This window comes from Lipophrys pholis (genome assembly GCF_963383615.2).
Source record: "Lipophrys pholis genome assembly, chromosome: 13".
Lineage (NCBI taxonomy): Eukaryota > Metazoa > Chordata > Actinopteri > Blenniiformes > Blenniidae > Lipophrys > Lipophrys pholis.
In genome coordinates this window covers 4,161,108-4,181,198 of record NC_137632.1, presented here as the reverse complement: position 1 = coordinate 4,181,198, position 20,091 = coordinate 4,161,108, and the positions used below count along the sequence as shown (strand labels likewise).

The 20,091-nt window shown below is 41.6% G+C and overlaps 1 protein-coding gene across 1 annotated transcript in view; it reads left to right on the top strand.

Moving 5' to 3' along the window:
- Positions 1–20,091, top strand: part of xpo4 (exportin 4) — a gene marked incomplete at its 5' end in the record, with an annotated part of 67,815 nt that overhangs the window by 3,741 nt on the left and 43,983 nt on the right. Inside the window, 6 exons of the mRNA XM_080477828.1 lie at positions 1,722–1,827; positions 4,175–4,316; positions 4,446–4,584; positions 6,215–6,331; positions 6,427–6,580; positions 18,871–18,983. Of these exons, the coding sequence (XP_080333954.1) occupies positions 1,722–1,827; positions 4,175–4,316; positions 4,446–4,584; positions 6,215–6,331; positions 6,427–6,580; positions 18,871–18,983 (771 nt within the window). The remainder of the gene's footprint in view (positions 1–1,721; positions 1,828–4,174; positions 4,317–4,445; positions 4,585–6,214; positions 6,332–6,426; positions 6,581–18,870; positions 18,984–20,091) is intronic.

Here is a 20,091-nt window from a genome sequence, read left to right as displayed (position 1 = left end):
GGATGCAGATAACAAAAGACCAGAGGGGAACGCTTTGGGGGAGAAGAGAACAGTCTGCTCCACTCATGTCTATTGTCTCATAATCCGCCCTATACAAAGGGGCCCTATATGCTGGGGTCACGGGTGTTCAGGTTCAGAGATTATCGCAGTTTGATTCTGTGTTTTATGCGGGCTGCGCAAAATTCTTGTTCAAATCTTTGGTTTTTATTCTGAATCTAATTGTTGTCCCATACAGCCCTGTTGTTCAGACCTTTTATTGATTCATATTTGGCTTCATTTCACATCGGATAACTCTTGTGAAATGCTGGACGAGAGCCGGGATGCAGCGTTTTTCCTTCTCCTCTTTCCAGGCTGTCCTCCAGCCATCCTCTTACATCCTCCCACTTTAGCTCAAGGATGGAGAAAATCAGCAGTGCTGTTGCACCATGCTCAGCTTTGTTGTAGAAATCCTATAGGCCACAACAAGTGTCCAGCACGTCTTTGTTCACGTCTTTTGGTCCAAAGTTAAAAACGAGTAAAGCAAAGGTTTGAACCAGTGGAGCCGGACGTCCGGAGCAAACACTGTCTAGAAATTGAGATCTCAGCTTGTCAGGAATGGTTATTGCTTCATACACTTGATAGCAGTTATGTTAAGTCATACAGCCACTCTAATGTACAGGGAAATTGAGCACTGGGCTTGAGTAAATTTGTAATTTTTAGATTCCTTCTAAAGGTTTATGTCTTAAATAGTTTAAATCTGCTGTTCATGTAAGGAAGCCAATGTATTCCAATAATCTTCTCATGTGTGGCTGCCAATATTACCATAAATAAACACAAAATTAATCAAACATTCAAAATGTATGTGACTTGAGTAATTTGTTAAGCTCACTATTTAAATCTATGGCGAGGGACAGAGTCCTAAAACTCAATAAACATAAACTCATTGTTACATTGAGCTTTTTTTACATGAGGATTTTATCTTGACTCAAGTCGTTTTAATAATTTGATAATAATTCTGTGTGCCTGTCTCTTTAAGAGGAAAGTTGCTAAGATTACTATCCTTTGCGCCGTTTAATTTTTTTCCCCCCTTCCACCAATCTTTGCCATGTAACTAGTAACTTTGGTAAACTGTTTCCGCAAAAATCAAAAGTATAAACATAAAGAGGCTAAAGTTGGAAAATCCATTGGGGAAAAAAAATGGCCACAACATCTAAATAAGTAATAAGATATATATTTGAAATTGTACCTGTCACACTCCATTAATGCAACCTTATGTTTTCTTTATCTCAGACACTAATTATCTGAATGGTTTGCAGCTCCAGACAAATTTCACTTGGAGTAAAATTGAGAAAACGGCTCTTTTGGTCAAAACGGCTGCAGACCTCTGATCCAGGTCACATTATAATTGTGGCTTCCAGCTCGGCTAATCTGTGTATCAACATTTCCTTTATTGATTTCTTCTTTGCATTCTTGCAGCATACATCTTGTCCGATTCCCTATAAATAATACTTATTTCAATTATTCCTATGTGAATGTCATTTCATAAATTGAGTAGTTTCTGTGTGATACACTCATGTAGAAACTGCAGCACTTGTTGGGGCAGCAGAGGTACTTCTTTTATCTTGTGAGATTGAAATCCAATAACATAAGAAATTCTTACAGCAAGCAGAGTAATCAGTGAGAGTACTGCAGATCTTTGAAGTTGAAGCCTTATTGACGAGTGCTGTGTTTGTGTTTTGCAGGCTCCGCCGTCGATGGTCAGCACCGAGCAGAGGCAGCATGCAGAACATGTGTTCCTCTCCTTCAGGAAGTCCAAGTCTCCTTTTGCCATCTGCAAACACATCCTGGGTGAGTCGGTCCCCCGCAGGATTTGCGTCATTCTCATTTCATCTGGGCTCATTTCTCCTCTTTGTATCAAAGTAAGAGCGCAGTTTCAAAGTCCCTGAGGAATATATACCATGGAAAACGGTTGTTTAGGGTTTAATATATGTGGAATCACTTCTTCACTTAAGTAAGAAAAGAAGTACAGATTAAGAATACTAAGAAATGTATTCATTGATACACAAAACCTTTCTTCAGGCCTCTAAAAGCTTTTTTTTTGGTGGTGCTTGGTTTATATGCATGTATGCAACTGTTCTGTCCTTCCGAGTGACCATCAGCTTAATCTTTAGCTCATTATTAAACAACTTCTTCATAGTTTTTAGTCAGAATATAATTCTTTTCCAAATAAAAAAAATAACTTGGCTCAACTTTACACAAAACAAGTCTTAACTTTTGGGACAGAAACAGAACGTCTCATTAAATCATTGATGGAGTGTCTTGATCGTTTTTCCATATGTCAACTTTTTCAGTTTAAATATGGAAAACTGACAGCAACTTTAATCATTTGAGCGTAACTGTCAATGATCCAAATAGAAGAAGGTAAAGAGTTCTGTGTTCAGTTGTTGATCTAAATGGACAAAAGTTCTCAAGTAAAGTTGAGATACCTGAGAAATCGACTTGAGTACAGTAACGATCTACAAATACTTTGTTTTCCTCACTGAAGTAGTAAAGGTGTGTTTACACATAACAACAAGTCAGGAGTGGCACGGCTGTCACTCATGATTTTGACCTGAATGACGTGGTTGAGGGCGGAGGCGACACACCGTCACGGACAGTCGTGACCTTTTATCATCCGATACAACTGATAGCATGAAACGGTGGAGGATCATCGCGAGTCGTTACTCACAGTCACCAATAGTGTTTAGCGCTGCTGTGAGCCACTGCACGTCAGCACTTTCTCTCACTAATCATGAAGGTTGCAAATCAGGAGAATTCGGTTTCTACAGTTGTGGATTTTGCTATGAGTGATGTGGGCAGCCGCTCAGGGCTCAATGTGTGAAGGCACACAAAAGAAGAAGGGAATCTTAGATGCGGTGTCATGGAGGCACCGGTTTTCACCCTGTGTGTGTGTGTGTGTGTGTGTACACACACACACACACACACACACACCCCCACCCGAGTCATTCTACCATCAGCTGCTGTACGGTTCACACACACGCCAGATTGCTCCAGATCATGGTTTTAGGCAGCGAGCCGTCCAGCCGTCATTTGGACGGTCAATTTTTGGGGAAAACGGCTGAAAAAATAGCGGCCATGTTGCTCAAATCCTCTAAAATATGTGTATGATGTCCATCACTCCTTGTCACCGTCTAATTTTGCATGAATTCATCTTTTTTCGGCGAAATATAGCAAATTAATGGCTCTTGTACGCAACCACAACTGACTTCCGGTTTTGTATTACACCCAGTAGATTGGTCAGTTGATTCCATGTGGTTGATACCTTTTGAAAGGCGGCCTCTGATTGGTTCATAATTGTCTGACTCTTCCTGGTGCGTTCAAATGCTAAAGTAGAGAGGAAGATTTTTCCTTTCCAAGATATTGAGGAATTCTAACTGCAGAATCCACACAGGTGGTATTAATTATATTCACCTATCTAATTTTTCACTTCCAAAATGAAATGAGAACAGGAAATACCCCCACCCCCCCGCCGACCAAATAAAATTTGGACACCCGGGATTTTTGGATGGACATCCTAAACACCCTGCCTAAAGCCATGTTCCACATCCAGAGAAATGCCAAACAGTTGCGCAGAGAGGAGGATGCTGCAGCGCCGCACCAAACTGAGGGAAGCTCAGGTTGTCATGCCGCCCTGTCACGGACCGTCATCATTACGAATGCTGTCACGCTCTATTACGCATCACCACGCTTCACAATTAATCGACACGCTCAGTGGCAAACTTCACGTATCGAGGCGATTCTTGATATTCTGCTCCAAGAATATCAAGAATGTTGCACACCGACACGCCCATTTAACAACCCTGTTCAGGTGCGTTACATCACATGAGGAATGTCAGGAATGGTGGGGAAATGATGTCCGTAACTCATCATGCCTCCGTCTAAACCCTGCACAAAACTGCACACTAATGTTACTGAGAACAAATTAAAAAGTCTAACTGCTCTGCAACGACCTACCAGAGGAAGTCCAGCTGGCCTCAAAAACACAACAAATAAAATAACTGTAATAATCTGTACTGTTTTTAATTTATTGATTTAAGTGAACAGTTGGGTTACAGTCCCCGAACTGCAAATCAATCTATTGATTGAAAAACTACAATCTTTTAAACTTTTTGTAATCTTCTTTTCGTTCCTCCAGAGACCAGTAAGGTGGACTACGTGCTGTTCCAGGCAGCGACGGCCATCATGGAGGCTGTGGTGCGGGAGTGGATTCTGCTGGAGAAGACCAGCATCGAGTCTCTCCGGGCATTTCTCCTCACCTACGTCTTACAGAGACCCAAGTGAGTGCGGACGCAGTCGTTGTAAACTCCCGTTTGTCTCATTGATACTGTGCTGGCTAGAAAAACCTGGACAGGCTGGAGGTTTCACTCTCACTGCGACTGATGCAGTCTCTTCTCTGCCTCGTCCAGTCTGCAGAAGTACGTCCGGGAGCAGATCCTGCTGGCCGTGGCAGTCATCGTAAAGAGAGGCTCCCTCGACAAGAGTATCAACTGTAAAAGCATCTTTCACGAGGTCGGGCAGCTCATCAGCAGCGGGAACCCCACAGTGGTGAGACAGCCTCCTCTAAATTATACATGTGTGGCTTTTAGTGATCCACTCTGTAGTGCACCATGGTCTGAATGATCACGTTAAGGGAATTCATCATAAAGTGAAGCAAAAGAGTTTTTTCTGTTTTTCTCCTAATGCTTATAAAATTGGGAATGTTCCCTTCCAGAGGTGATTAGATAAATAAAAGAAGTTAAATTGAATGAATCAGAAATAACTTTTATATTAAGTAATTTAGTCAGCATTTTTGCACAGGTTTACTCAAATGCTGCATGAAATTTTCCTTTGTTTTCATTTATTTTCTTTCTGACGTACGGTACATTATGGACTAAAATAAACATTTATTATCTCAAAGTGGAGTAATTTTCCTAAATTCAGTAGCATTTTAATGGCAAAGGTAAACATACAAAATTTTGTTGATTAAAAGTGGGACTATAACTGGGTGACTATGATAAATGTTTGGTTTTTGCGGCCCACGTCTGTCCTCTGGTCACAGGCTTATTACTGTTTGAGCTCAGGGTGAATCACACACAGATCAGTCTAGGAAAACTGGCACAAAGACTAAAAGCTTCCAGGCAGGTTCCTCTGGTTGTGTTAGAGACCAGGAAACTCTGAGGCCTGCTGTTTGCTCATTCAGGTCTTAGATTGCAAAACACTGTCATGGGTTGTAACGTACTTACACTGAAAAACGTTTCTTTTCTCAGCGCTGCAGCACCAATCTCCTGTCAGACCAGTAGGTGGCAGTATTGCACCTGTAATTTCTCTGACGTTTACGTTTGAGTTCAGGGGCCTTACAGTCCAAATTCATCTTGAGTGGGCCTGACTAGTAAAATAGTACCATAATAACCTTTAAATTTAGATTTTTTCCTATGTTGTGGCACACAGAATACATGATTAAAATATCTATGTTTTCACAAAACAATTACTATGGAAATCTACTACAGTCTCAACATAAAGCTAATTTTAATGAAACCTTGTGGTACAAAACACAGTGTACAGGTTTTATGGAAGGAGAATTCTCTAACTCTTCTTATAGTGGGTTTGGAAGGATGGAGGTCTCTTCTAAACACAAACAAATCCAACTTCAATCTTGGGAACAATACCACTTTGAGTCTTGTTTTCTTTATACTATACCTTCATGTTTTCTGTTCTCTCTTAAAAAAACAATTATGCTTTTGTATTTTTTGAACAAAGAAAAGTCACTTTCTCTTTTGTTGAGGAAATTATGCAACATGTGCTCAGCCAGAACTCATTTTGATCTGCACAAAGAAGAAAAAGAAATGATTTCCCAAAGCTCTGACTTGTGGTTTTGTTTCCTTGGGTCTCTACCGAGCTCTCTGGCTCCAAACCACAACTCATTCTGCAGCCGCTTCATTTCTTCATGCATTGTTTGCAACACAATAGCTCTCATCTGAAGAACACTTGATATTCAGGCTTCTTTGGCCATGGTGGTTTGTGTAGTTCAGCGGTAGTTTGATTTACACGGTTGTGTAGTTGTCGGCGCTCACGCCGCACAGCAATAATACCTCCGCTTGGATTCTGGTAAAGGAGCCTTACTGTGTGCAGTGTGCATGTTCTCCCTGTGCAAGTGTGGGTTTTCTCAGGACTGACCTCGTCGTCCTCTCCTCTGCAGCAAACCCTGGCCTGCTCCATCCTGACCGCTCTGCTCAGCGAGTTCTCCAGCTCCAGCAAGACGAGCAGCATCGGCCTCAGCATGGAGTTCCACAGCAGCTGCAAGCGTCTCTTCCAGGTTTGTTCACTTCTGTCCAGTATTTTCCTCTGATCTGGTCGTAAGCGGCTACATTCCCCATATCCTGGATCCATCGTCTTCTCCCTTGATCCCAGGAGGACGGCCTGCGGCAGATCTTCATGTTGACCATGGAGGTCCTGCAGGAGTTCAGCCGCAGAGAGAACCTCAATGCTCAGATGTCCTCCATCTTCCAGCGCTACCTGGCTCTGGCCAACCAGGTCCTCAGCTGGAACTTCCTGCCGCCCAATCATATCCTTTCTTTCTGAATACCAGGACAGTTCTATGTTCTTCACACAGCCTTTCGAAAGAAACAAACCAAAACTACACCTTGATCTAGTTTTTTGTTGAGGCACAGACAGACATCGGATAAGGTGAGAGCTTTAGTTTCATGCTCTGGTGAATAGATTGATATTTATCATTTCTGAGTGGTTGTCCAGTTGTGGGCCTTGCAATGTAGATTTTGCACGTTTTCCTTGTGTGTGTGTTTTCTCCAGATTCCTCCTTTAGAGGAGGAACTAAAACCGAGAGTTGAGGTTAACTGGTGCCTCTAAATCCTCCGTAGGGGTGAACGCGGTTGCAGAAAAAGCATTCATACCAAACTTAAAATGGATATGTTTATTAGATGTATTTTGCAACGGACCTTCGTTAGATTTCATAACCATGTGTGCTTGGCTCAATCCACTCAAGGTGCTTTTAGTGGGATTTTTTCTTTTCAACCAGCTGATGCCAATCTCAGCTGACTATGGAGGCTGCGAGATAAACTATCATACCTACAGGAAATTAGATGTAACCAGTTTAACTTGGTCATGTTTTCGAACTTGGGAAAGAGACACGACCAGAGGAATGGACAGAATCACTCATTGAATGTTTGGACAATTTTACGTGGATAAAATCCAGGTGTCATAAGGTGGTTAACGGTATTATTTTATCATTTACCTTATTAAACAAGAAGAACATTACATTTTTAGATATTTCTTTCTTCCCATTGGTGTTTGGTTACTACAACTCTTTTTGCTGCTGTTTGTTATTTAAAACCATAGTATGGTAAAAATGTCTTAGTGTTGGAGCTCCTTAAAGAAAAACCTGCTAATCAAGAAAAGCTTTGATTGTGTTAGTGTGATTTGTCTAATTAGATCATTTTAATCAATTTTACAGTAGTTATAGTGCTTTGCTCCTATGTTTTTGTGGACACAGCTTCTCTGTCCCGATGAGTTTGCATTGCTCCTATCATGGCTACTCTCTGCATCCTCGTCACTATTCCTGTGAGTGTGTGTGGCTCTACAAGTATGCAACGCCCAGGAATGCATTTCTGTCCATCAGTTTTACTTTGCAGTTCATCTCTTGTGCACACACCAGTGTTATCTTTGCAGTTGGCCGCATTGTTGACCGATCTTAGGCACTTAGTCTGTGTGTGTATACGTGTGTATACGTGTGTGTGTGTGTGTGTGTGCAGCTCGGCTCATTACAGCCTAAATCCCAACAGCCTGGCATCCTCTCTGCCTGTCTGAGGGGATCTGGAGTGGCGCTCGCTGCCAGTCAGGGCCGTGTATCACTTTCAAAGAGGTGTCTGTGTGTCCATCCCCGTATCATTCCAGCAGCACCCCACCCCCGCCTTGGCTTGTTGAGGCTCCCCTTGGTATGTGCGGTACGCGCGGTTCGATATGTGTGTGTGTTCTCAAAGACTCACCTCTAAGTCTTCTGTTTGAGTGCACCATTGCGTGTCAATTTTTAGACATCAGTTTAATTTGGGTTTCGGGTTGGGTGTCTATAGGAAGCCTCCAGAGCAGTTGTTCTCGATGTATTGAGGTCAAAGCAGGTGACTGTGGGTTTCAAAGAGATATTTAGGATTCAGTTGTTTTAGTTATTTTGGATCAGCTACATCTGTTCAACACCAAACTAGTTTACCTTTAAGCAACTTCCACTTTCCCATAAATCTCTTTCATGTCTTGGGTTGTTTCTAACTCATGTGTGGGCCATGTTAACGTAAGTAGGCATTTCTTAGGTATTTTAAATACTCTGACTGGTATTCACCTAATTAATTTACAAGAAGCTTCAAATTTTGTTTTTTCTGAGGAATTTCATACATAGCTAGTGAATAGAATTAAACTTGGTTAGATTGAGGATTCATTCTTCAGTTGACTGTTTTGATTTACGCTCTTGCGACGGCACACTTTCATGAAGCTGGCGGGTTGTTTTTTTTTGGTCAGCAATAGGAAAGTGTTTTTGCCAGCTTAGTTACATCATAAAATCATTACGTGAGCTAGAACTGGGATACACGGGCGTAAATGGAGCTGTAGCAATACAGTTTCCTGATGTTGACTTGTAATAAATGTTGAATGCTGTTTCTCAGGGCTGTGAAAACAGCAGTTAAATCCTAAATTAAGTGGCGTTCCGCCTGAATTGTCTGTGCATGCGAGTGTTTGTGAAGTCCTCAGGCGTCTGGACGGTTGAAAAGGCGAACAGATTGATGAAGACCGCCGGGAGGCTGGAGTGAGTGCGGCCGCCTGTCTGCAAGTGTCAAAACACGCCTGTGCCGCCGCAACGCAATGCAAACGTGTGCCTGTATGGGTATCAAGGGGCCGCTCCTTAATTGCGTGGCTGACAGCAGGAACCTTTCACACAAATACCCCCCCCCAACCAAATGGCATGCGTGTCATCTCTGCTCGCCGCCGTCTGAACCTCGGTCTCCCGGCTCTGGTGTCATCTGGTGGAGGCAGCGGTATGACACGATGTCACTCCGCGCCGGGCTTGACTCCGGTCGGGGTGGCAGTCAGGCCTCGGGGCTGCGGCAGCAGTCAGCTGGTGTAATTGGCCACGCGAGTTGAGAGACAAATGATCCTCTGATCATGTGTTAAAGGACAGTTTTCTTTTTTTCAAACATAATGCACAATACTGGGTGCTTGATGGACGCTGAGGCTTTATTTGTTGCAGTGAACATTATTCTCTGCAGTTGTGCAATTAACATGTAAACTAAGTAAAATGTAAATAAATGTACGACGTTTTACATTCAGATAAAATCGATGCATTAATTTAATAGACCTTGGATTAACAGAATTCTGTGGACTGTTTTCCCAAATGAAAAAAAATGACCGTCCAGGAATGTTTATTACTTAATAATTTTAACTAAAAGACATAAAAGGCTCATGCTAGGGCAGAAATTATAGGACTGAATATTTAGTTGACACTGATCATATTGGAAAACATTTCCTTTCAAGCTCATGTCATTGAAGTGCCACATTTGTGCATCGCTTTTTGTTTTTTCCTGAACTAACAGTGGGATACTGAAGAGAATAGGTGTTTTGTTTTTTTGTTTTTCTCTTGTTAAAACTTCAGTTTTAGACTCCTCTACTCTAGCAAAGCATCCCCTGTTCTCAGTTAATGCACCTGACTGTGGCACTTATCTAAGAAGAACTGGTTAAACATCAACAATGCACACAGAAAACTACTGCAAATGAGTATTTTTAACTTACACCCAAAAATATTGTCTCAAGTTGTAGTTACTGTGCTTTTTTGGTAAATGACAGATTATATTTATGTTATTATTTTAATAGGAAGACAGGACATTGCTCTTTTTCTGTTCTCTATTTTAAGTGAAGTGTAATAAAAGCGGCATTAACCTGTGAGGAGCATGTTTATCCCCAGCAGCCTTATTAGGAGCTATTCCTGTGCTGAAGAGACGACTGTCGGTCCAACACTTGCTTCAGTGCGGCTCAGTATTCTCATTAGCTGGTCAGGGGTCAGTTTATAGGTTTTTTGGCCCTCGGGTTCAGGCTAGGATCAGGAGTGTGTAAGCTGATGCCTAATGTTTGTCTTCCCTTGACCTGTGTGGTGACTCCTACAACATGTGGGACGTAGTACACAGGCACATAATATAAATCAATAGTTATAAGTTAAGAGGAAGTATGATTGCTTTTGGTGTTGCTAAATTAATAAACTTTCTTTATATTTAGGATGTCTTCATTTCCAATATTTTGTACAAGTAGAAGAAAAGAGAAAAGGGATAGGGATATATATAAGTTTCACTGCTACTCCATAAAAAAATATAAAAATTTGTATTATGAGATGGTTTAAAATTTGTAGCTCAAAAAAGTTATTTATTATTCTTACTATATTATTAACAGAGTTTAATCTTTTCTACCACCAAAACTATATTCAGTGGTAGAAAACTATAGCATAACCTAATATTTATTATTACTCGTTTAATTTTTATTCTGTCTTATTGATATTTTAACTTTCATTTATTCAGTGTGGAGCAACATCGCAAAGAATTTCTCTCTGGGATTCTGTTCTATTCTATTCTTTCCTCTCCTCATCACTTATAAGGCTTTCCTCTTAACTTATTCTCTATGAATAAATAAATAATCAAGCTATCTCTAAATTATTGCTCTAGGATTGTAGGGGAAAAAACAAAACAGTGGCATTGAGTTCAGTGGGGTAATTGCTTTATTATTGGCTTAATTTAGTAGAATGCTAATTAATGACAACTGCTGTCTAAATAGATGGGGGGGGGTCAAACAGTAGAAGCAATTGAAGAAAAGAGGAAGAGGGGGCAGGTTGCTGAGGAGGTATTCCTGGACTGTTATTTCACATGGCGAGGCTGCAGGGCCGACTTAAGGCAGGATATATCACTTAAACCCCACCACGCGCGTTAGCATAGCGCGGCCTTTCTCGCAAGGCCGCTGGCAGACGTTCAGCCTGTCTTGGTGTGCAGGCGGTCCTTCCTCGGCGAGGATCAGTCATAATGAACAGAGGATACAGGAGAAGCTTGCTAATCCATGATCCTTGAGAGTGGAGGTTGTTCGGGCCTGCAAAATATTCCGATTATTGAGACAGATTGGTTCTGCTATTTAAAACCGTCACAAAAACACTATCAAGTTCAGTTGTGATCTGCTCTGTGCAACGTCTGCAAATTGTTGATTGTTGTGAAAGGGAAAAGTTTGCAGAGTGCTGGGGGGTTTTAATCAGGGAAATCGGAGCCGTTTCATAATGTGACCACTCAGTTAAAAACTTTCAAATAGTGCTGGTGTGTTTATTTTGCAGGGCAGGCGTTCACTTATAGTTCAATCAAGAAGACTATCGATTTTTGCATTTCACAAGAATAGAAATTGAAGTGAATCAAACACATTGATGGTCACAGACCAGCTTGAACCTTTCTGCTGCCGTGGCGTTTCTTTTGCACACATTCACACGTGTTCGCTGAACGGCCAGACCACAGTCTTTAAAACTGGCGACACTAAAGTTGACAATTCCCACCTGGCGGCCTCCACTGATGTTTCTTGCGGGTCTAATTATTTGACCTCGAGTGTGAACATTGAACACCACAGCGTTGTCGCGGTTCACACTCTGGCCCCATAGTGAGAAAGTCACTCTTCCAGTCTGTGTGGGATCGGAAGCTCTACTATGTAGAGTTTGCATGTTCTGCCTGTCAGTGTGAGAGTTTTTATTCTGCTAAATATTGAGGCGTAATATCAACAGGACTGTGTTTGGAGTAGAAAGAACATTGAGAAAATGTATTATTTTGCTCTAAAACAAATTTCCACTGCTCAAGTTACTGGTTTGGACTGTGGTTATCAACTCTTGGCCTCGTCTCAGGCAGAAAGATGAGGCGCCACCTCAATTGATATCCTGTGTGAAAAACTGAATCCCAAATGCTTCTCTGATGGCAGCTCTGTCTGAGTGAATAAAACAAACTAATTATGACAACACCAAGGTAGGAGTGGATTTTGAAGTATTTTTCTTGTTTATTGTGGTCCACATTAGTCACTCGACCCATCCATTTAAAGGTGTATTTGTTGTACTGTAGTTCTTTTGTAGTTGTGCAGTTGGTTTAGCTTAGTGAGAATCTAACAGTAACTGAACCGTGTGTGTTTCTGGAAAACCCTCACGCCTCACAATAAAAAAGAATCGGGCCAGGAAATCAGTCTTGAAATACAGTTTGTTCCGCTTCTAACGTGACTGCTGGATCGGACCAACCCTCCAGCACCACTTTTATTGGTATTTGACTGTTGGCTCGTGGTAATTAATGCATTACAGTTTGTGTTTATGTGTCTGCACGCCTGCAAATTTGGCAGCTGCGTGTGAGAAGTGAGTGTGCAAATCTCTTCCCTTGTATTTTGATTGGAACTCCTGCGGTCAGTGGTTTGCACTGGCTGGGCTGTGCACCCAGGCAGTGGAGTAAGCGTGTGTGTCTGTCTGTCTGTCAGTACGTCTTATCTGAGCAGTGGAAAACTGACGTGTCACATTAGTTATTCTTGAGCCTGCTGGAACAGTTTAGATAGTAGCAGGTGATGTCTTTTAAAAACCCACCAAACCACAGCCACATGTTCTAGTCACTCCATGAACATTACTCATCCTGGAGGCATGTACACTACACACACTCACACTCACACTCACACACACACTCACACTCACACTCACACACTCACACTCACACACTCACACACTCACACACATCGTCGGCCTTTTTTTTCTTTTTTGAAAAGAAGAGATGTTGTGGTTTAGGTTGTAAATTTACATGTCAAGTTGGCGAGTAAAGTTCCTTCAGGGTTCAAAGGCCTTTCTAGTTCTAAATTAAGAAGTAGTTTAAGGTTCGAGTCCAGCTCGTGCAGCAACAGGAAATATAGATCGTTTGCAACTGATGTCAGATTTCCCATGATCCTCTCTGATTCGCTTGGGTCATCTTTTATGTATACAGCTGCATAAGAACATATCTTCAATATCGGATTTATGTGATTTTTCCAAAATTTATTGAGGACTGAATATTCCAGATAAAGCTCGGTATCGCGGTAAGATAAACCCCCGGTCCATTTGCTGAAGAAAAATTTCCCGTCGGAGGAATAATAAATTTTTAATTTTAACTTCTAATAAATTAGGTCTGCCGTCAATCTGTCCCGTGTAGTGAATATCTACTACTGTATGTCTATGTATTGGATCATTCTGTGTTGAAAATCCCCTTAAAAAAAGTACCAACACAATATGAAACCAAACATTGTGAGCAGAATTGTTAGGACAACCAACGACTGCGCACATAACTCCCATTTCACACCTTCCTCGACAGTTACCGCCATGTTGTAAATAAAAGTTGTCATAAAAGATGGCGGACAGAGAGGATCATGGGAGATTCGTGACGTCAGTGCAAACGATCAATACTCACAATTTTCATTTGTTTCGACAGTTGTGTAAGGAAAAAAATGAAATCAGAAATTTTTTTAAACTTACTTCTTTTAGACTGTAAATAAAATGAAAAACATCATCTCAATAGAAATTTTGTCATTTCTAATGAGGGTGGACGTTTTTTGGACTTGTTCACATTCCATGTCAGTTATTAATCTATTGAGGTACTGGAATATTATATAAGATGACTACGGCACATTTCTGCAAATTTTTCCCATTCTAAAAAATATATTTCATCTTTATTTTACCATGTTGGTCAAATGAGAACCAGTTCTCATTTGCAACCACGACCTGGCCAAAAGAACTACAAAGAAAAACTTACATACAGTAAAATAGTGTCACACAATCTTAAATAAGCGAAGGTAGTATTTACAGTGTTTATATTGACATATATTAAAAAACAAATTAATAAAATCTAAAAGCATGTACTCTGAAACACTTGTTCTGCCACAGCTCTACTACGTTTCTTTTCTGCACCCAGAGACTTGATAACTGAGTAACACACCAAAGCCATTCATCAAGTTTCCACTTTTGATTTTGATGTTGACCTTGCCTGCATTGTGACCTATCTGTTGGAGAATGAGATTTCTCAGACACATTTTTGGAACTGCACAAGATCTAAAACCTTCATTCTGTTTCATTGGACGTGGCTGAATACTATTTTTGCCTGATTTAGGTGTTTTCTCTCCTGCTGGTGTTAATGGGTTGCATTGCGTCTCTGGTGGTGTGTGTGAAATAGCTGACGTAGCAGTGTGGTTATCATTTCAGATGTCCCGTGTGAGTTTTGCCTCAGTCATATGAGCTTGAGGATGGTTGTACGACGTCCAATCACCGAGGTGGTCCCTCTCTTGAGTGGATGGCCTCCGTGTGTCTGTCTGCTCCAGGATTCACTCAGCCGCTAATACCAAATATTCACCAACTCCGCTTTTTAAATCCAAATTAAAGCTGTGTTCCAAACAACAGCAGTTCAACATGACTAACCAGATCAATCACTGTTTTTGGTAGAGATTGTGTCACCAATTGATTTACCATTGGGTGTAGTAGAGTCATAGAAAACCAACACACCCAACCTTCATGATATGCATCCTCCTGACTGTGTAATTGAATAATTAATTGTAAAGAGTGTGTTTGAACCAACAGCGGTGTGGAGTTAAATCAGTGAGTCAGTCAGGTGGCCCTTTCAGGATGAAGCCAGCACATGTTGTCCATCCACGTCTCTCTGAGAACCTGAGGAAAATGGCTCAGTGTTCAGAAGAACAGTGTACTTTGATTAAAATGTAGATTGGAGCGGGGAAATGTCCAAAGAAGTGTGAAAAATGGTGCAACTCAGCTGCTTGGCTAAAATGATCTTTGAACTGCAGACTATCATTAAATTAAAACTACCAATGGAATGGGCAAAGCCAATGATCAGCTCCAGGGAGTTTAAAGGTAGTTTGAATTTACCTGTGAGAGCTGTGACAGTTAGAAGACGCCGAGATGCAAGAATCCCCTGCAAAGTCCCACTGGTGGAAGTGTCATAGAATAGAATAGAATGCCTTTTATTGTCACTTGTACTAGGTACAGTGAGATTAAAAACAACTCCAGTGACAGTGCAGCAGTTAAAAAGAGCAGAATATAGTGCGAGAAGGAGGGTGGGGGGTGTAGGGGGTAAGTTGCACGGTCCAGTCCTGTGAACAGTACACAGTGTATTTACAGGAAATAAATAAAAACTATAAAAATTATATTGCACATTATGGGGTAATGCTTTCCAGTACAAGACAGTGAAGCATGGTGGTGGAAGCATCATTATGTGGGGCGGTTCTCTTACTATGATGTCAGGGCAATTTATCACATACCAGGGATCATGGATCAGTTTGCAGAAGAAGAGTTCTTGTTGCCTGATGCCGAAGAGAAAATGACCTTGAAACGAGCAACAACCACAAACACACCATTAATGAGCAACATCGTGGTTCCAGACCAACAAAATGAAAGTTATGAAGTAGCCAACCCAATGTCAGGACTTTACTCCAATAGAAAACTTGTTGGATAACATACAAATCTTGTGTTTGAGGCGAAATCAAGAAATGCAGAGGAATTTTGTAAAGTTGTTTAATCATCCTTGGCTGCAATATCTGTTAGCAGAAGCTGCTCGATGCCATGCATCACATGGGAAGCAGTTCTGAGAAACATTGGTTATATAATATAGAATAATATTAGTTTAGTGATTCACAGGAATGTTGAGTCCTAAAGTTTCTTTTAATTTTTTACTGTAAATATTTGTGTTTCTGAAGTAAAATGCGAACACAGCAATTTATTTTCCAGCACCAGCAGATTATTTTTTCTTAATTTTCTCTAAAGTAATTAAACAAGTGCTACATTACTCTTCATGTTTTGATTTAGAATATAATATGCAGTGTTCCTAATGTTTGGGAACAAACCCCCCACTGTTTTAAGGATTTTGAGCTTGACTCACATTTTTAAACATGCTGCTATTATTATTAACACAACTGTATCATTAAGTCTTTTCACTTGACTTTTCCGATCCCTTTCATATTCCTCCTTCGTTTGGAAAGGTTCAGTTAGAGGTACTCTGCCTCCACACCACTATTTTTAAGAGAGTCTAAAAGCCAAGCGTAGGAAAGACACAATCACACAGGCCTTTAAACAGGTGCCAACTCATGTGCCGAACAGCGCGGTGCGGTGTGGTGTGTTGTGGCGGGGTGTGTGTGTGTGTGTGTGTGTGTGCGGAGAGTGACTGCTGGCGGGTGTCGGAGGAATGCGTGACCTTGCCGGCCTTTGCCGCTGTTTGGCTTTGATCGAACATTCCTCCGAAAGTTTCCGACTTCTGCTGTCACTGAGCCGCAGGCTGGCGACACGAGTGTGTGTGTATGTGTGTTTATATTTCGTGTGAGTGACGATTGGAAAAGATTTTTCTTCTTGGTTTTACATAATTTAGTAGTTTAACAGAAATGTGGGAAACCAAAATAAACACGAGAAGCAACCAAAATCTGCATTATCTGGTGGTAGTGTAATAAAGTAGGAGTTGGTCAAGGATGAAGAGAAGTACGATTACAGTTTATTGAAGCCTTGCCACTTATCGTTCCACAGAATGTCAAGGCTCAGTTTCCATAGATGGTGAATAAGACAGATTGGAGTAAGCTGTTTCTCATGGTTCTCATATTTAAATGTCATGGTGTGGCTTTTAAAGGCTCAAACTTCATTCACTGTAAAGAAAATTGGCATTTTTGTGATGAAGAATAGCACGTATAATAGTAAAGATATCCTGCTGTACTTTGAAAACACCAAATTTGGATTTTTGATAATTGGTCAAGCGATTAAGGGCCATCGTTAATATCCTCTGAAATTTGTTTTAAAGTTTCTACAGACCAAATGCTTTAAAAATTCTCAACAGATTACATTCTAGTTAGAAAGTTTGTTAGTTGAGTACTTGATTTGATGTATCTAGACACTCTAGATCAGGGTTGTCAAACACTTTTCAGTTCTGGAGCCACCGCAGCACAATTTCATCTTGAATTGGCCGGACTGATAAAATAGAGCCATATTAACCTTTAAATTTAAACTTTAAACTCGTTTTTCTTTGTTGTGGCACAGAGTATATGTGATGGAAATGTCTTTATTTTCACAAAACCAAACAATTACTCCTGGAAATGACTACAATCCCAACTGAAAGTCGATTCCAATGAGTCCTTCTGGTGCAAAATACAATGAGATGTAAAAAAAATAAATCTTCTCTTTTAGCTGTTGACAGCTGACAGCACGGCTTTCAGGCGAGTGCTCGTTTACTATGTTTCATGGCAGCATCACTGATATCTCAGCTCGGGTTTAATTTGGTGGTTGAGCCGCATTGGAGGGCCGGTTTTGGCACACAGGCCTTATGTTTGACAGCCGAGGTCTAACGCTTATGAAGTATCCTAGTAGTTTGTTTATTGAGGCTAACGGGGAAGGAAGGTTACAAGGAAGGCAAAAGAAAATATTTTTTATGGGTTGTTGTCAGGTAAGGTAAAGATCAAGAAAGCTTTTTCACCAAACACAAAGCCAGGAAGAAAAATCCATACGAGAGGACAAATACATGGCCCACATTTGGACACGTCTGCTCTCATGTGTTAATGTATCAGTGAGAACACTGATGATGATGATGATGATGATGATGATGGCTAAAATGATGAAGGGTGTCAGTAAGGACAAGAAAAGGAAAGAATTTCTTTTGGATCTAAAATTGGTTGTTGATGGAGACTAAGCAGAGTTGTTGGTTTGTGAGACGTTTTGTCATGGTGGCGAGCTGGGTGTTTGGTTGTAAAGCCTCATTTAGGACTGTTGTTGATGAGCGAAGCAAAAATGCTGTGGGTGTGTTGAGAAGATATGAGCAAGGACAGGAAGAGTTGTGGCTGCGCAGGGAGAGAGTCTGTGTTGTGGCTTTGTAAAAAGCTTGTTGTGGGTGTAGAGAAAGTCTTAAATAAGGAGCCTGTTAAGTTGCGGGACTCTGGATAAAGAAAGACTTGCTTGGGAGGAAAGTGATAAAGTTGAGAATGTCTTTTCCAGACTCTGGATGATGATTTGAAATAAGGGCAGGAGAAAAGAAAATACTTGTGTCCTTCAAACGTTGAGAATTGTGATAAAAGTTTGAAGAATGTTGTCATTGTGGCAAAGAAAGCCTCAGTTAGGTCTTGGAAAGCAGTGAGAAGCAGAGACAAAGTGATTGGCTGAGGAGGGAGGGGGAGTGTTTGAGGGCAGCAAGAAGCCTCGGGGACTCCTTGTCGAGGAGTGGACAAATTGTCAAAAGCATGCAGAGTGTCGATTGGCTGCAGTCGCCGAGCGTCTCGTGCGTTTTAAGATCTCAAGGAAGGAGAGGGCAGGAAAACTGAGAGCAAGAAAAGGGAGGGCTGTGAGGAGGAGAGAGCGAGAGGGGTGAACGAGAGGACACGGAGGGAAGAGGGTGTCAGGCGAGTCAGAGGGTAAAGACTGGAAAAGTCAGAAAAACCGAGGGATAAGGAGGGGGACGTGGACAGCAGGGTGAGAAAAGGAGTCCGACTTGCTGTGTGGGGGGAAAAAAATGTGGCGGGCGAAGAACTGACAAGGGAGAAAGAAGCAAGGGCGAGAGAACAAAGCGACCAAGGAACCGCGGGCGCGACAATTAAAAATGACTTTGGTGGAATAACGAGTGACGAGTTTAATGAGAGGAAGTGTTGCTTCAAAAGTGACCAGCAAGTTTCTGCTGCCAGCCACACGAAACCAAAGAGACCCAAATACCCATTGAGAGGGAGCTTAGTGACAGGAGCTGGTGTTTTGAAGTGTGGCGCTCCTCCTCTTCCTCCTCCTCCTCCTCCTCTTCTTCATGCTGTTGTTGGTCTTAACTGGCAGTGTATCACTAGGGCGCCACTACATCGCCATGTTCGAGTCTACACAGAACGTCATGCTCAAGCCGACGGAGTCCTGGAGGGAAGCGCTGCTGGACACCCGCATCATAGACCTCTTCTTCACAGTGAGTATCCGCTCCATCCCTCCTTCAGATCTCCTCCTCAGGAGAGCCTCAACAGTATAGTTTTTCTACGTTATGCACCATAAGCCCATATTGTTTGAACTTTCTGTCACTGTTTCACAATTTGCCCTTTTCCAAGCGAGAACAGTTTGTCCAGAAAAGTCCTTTTAGTCCATTATGATTTACATATGTCCTCCTCTCCCTCTTCGTCCCCTTCAGATTTTCCTCACATTTTTCATCGTGGTTTGTTTATTATAAACAGACCGTTTGTCTTCTCATGTTGGGCGGAGTGATGTAGCTTGACCTCGGTCTTTTGGCGCGTCGTCGTTTGGTGGGCTTCTTGAATGCACCATTAAGTAAATTTATGGGTGCTTTGCAGTGGGGTCATGTTATTGTGCTGCTGTCCAAAGGGACCGCCCGGTGAAGTAGACGTGTATTTCTGTGCCGTGACTTGTGTGTTTGAGGAGACGGCCCACGCTGGCGAAGCGCGCGGTGTGGGAGAGAAGTGTGGAACAAACTGCTCAGCTCTTCTTCCACTCAGCATCCATCCAAACCCTCTTGCTCCCCATCACCAGATAATGCTCCACCACTTGCCCTCTCAGCAGTCTGCCGCCACATACAGCTCCCGTGCTTTAGCTTCCACCTGCCTGCTGCTATGGGTTATTTTCTGGAAAACATCAATTCATCTTATGATTTTCTTTCATTTTCCGTGTGTGTTTAAAAATAAACGTTGTCCACTTATTTTTCCCCACACATGCATGACTTTGATTATCTTCATTTAAGTCTATATTTAGAGTGGCTGTTCAGGCTGGTAAATTACTCATTTACTCTGCTTTTGCATCTGTCCTGTTATTGTACAATCAAAATTATTATTTTAATCCCTGATCACCGTAAACCTGCTAAGTCTTGGTGTATGCCAGGCAACTTTGTCGCCGCAATGCACCAAGCTCTTATTTTTGCTGATATTGGCATAAACATTAAAATAGCTGGTTGTTTGATTTTGGTGTGAAAAAACATCAAAAATACTTCTGTACCTTTGTGATGAACGGAAAATTCCCTCGGGATGTGCAACTAGTCAAACTTTGAGGTGGAGGGACGTGGCAGTTTGATG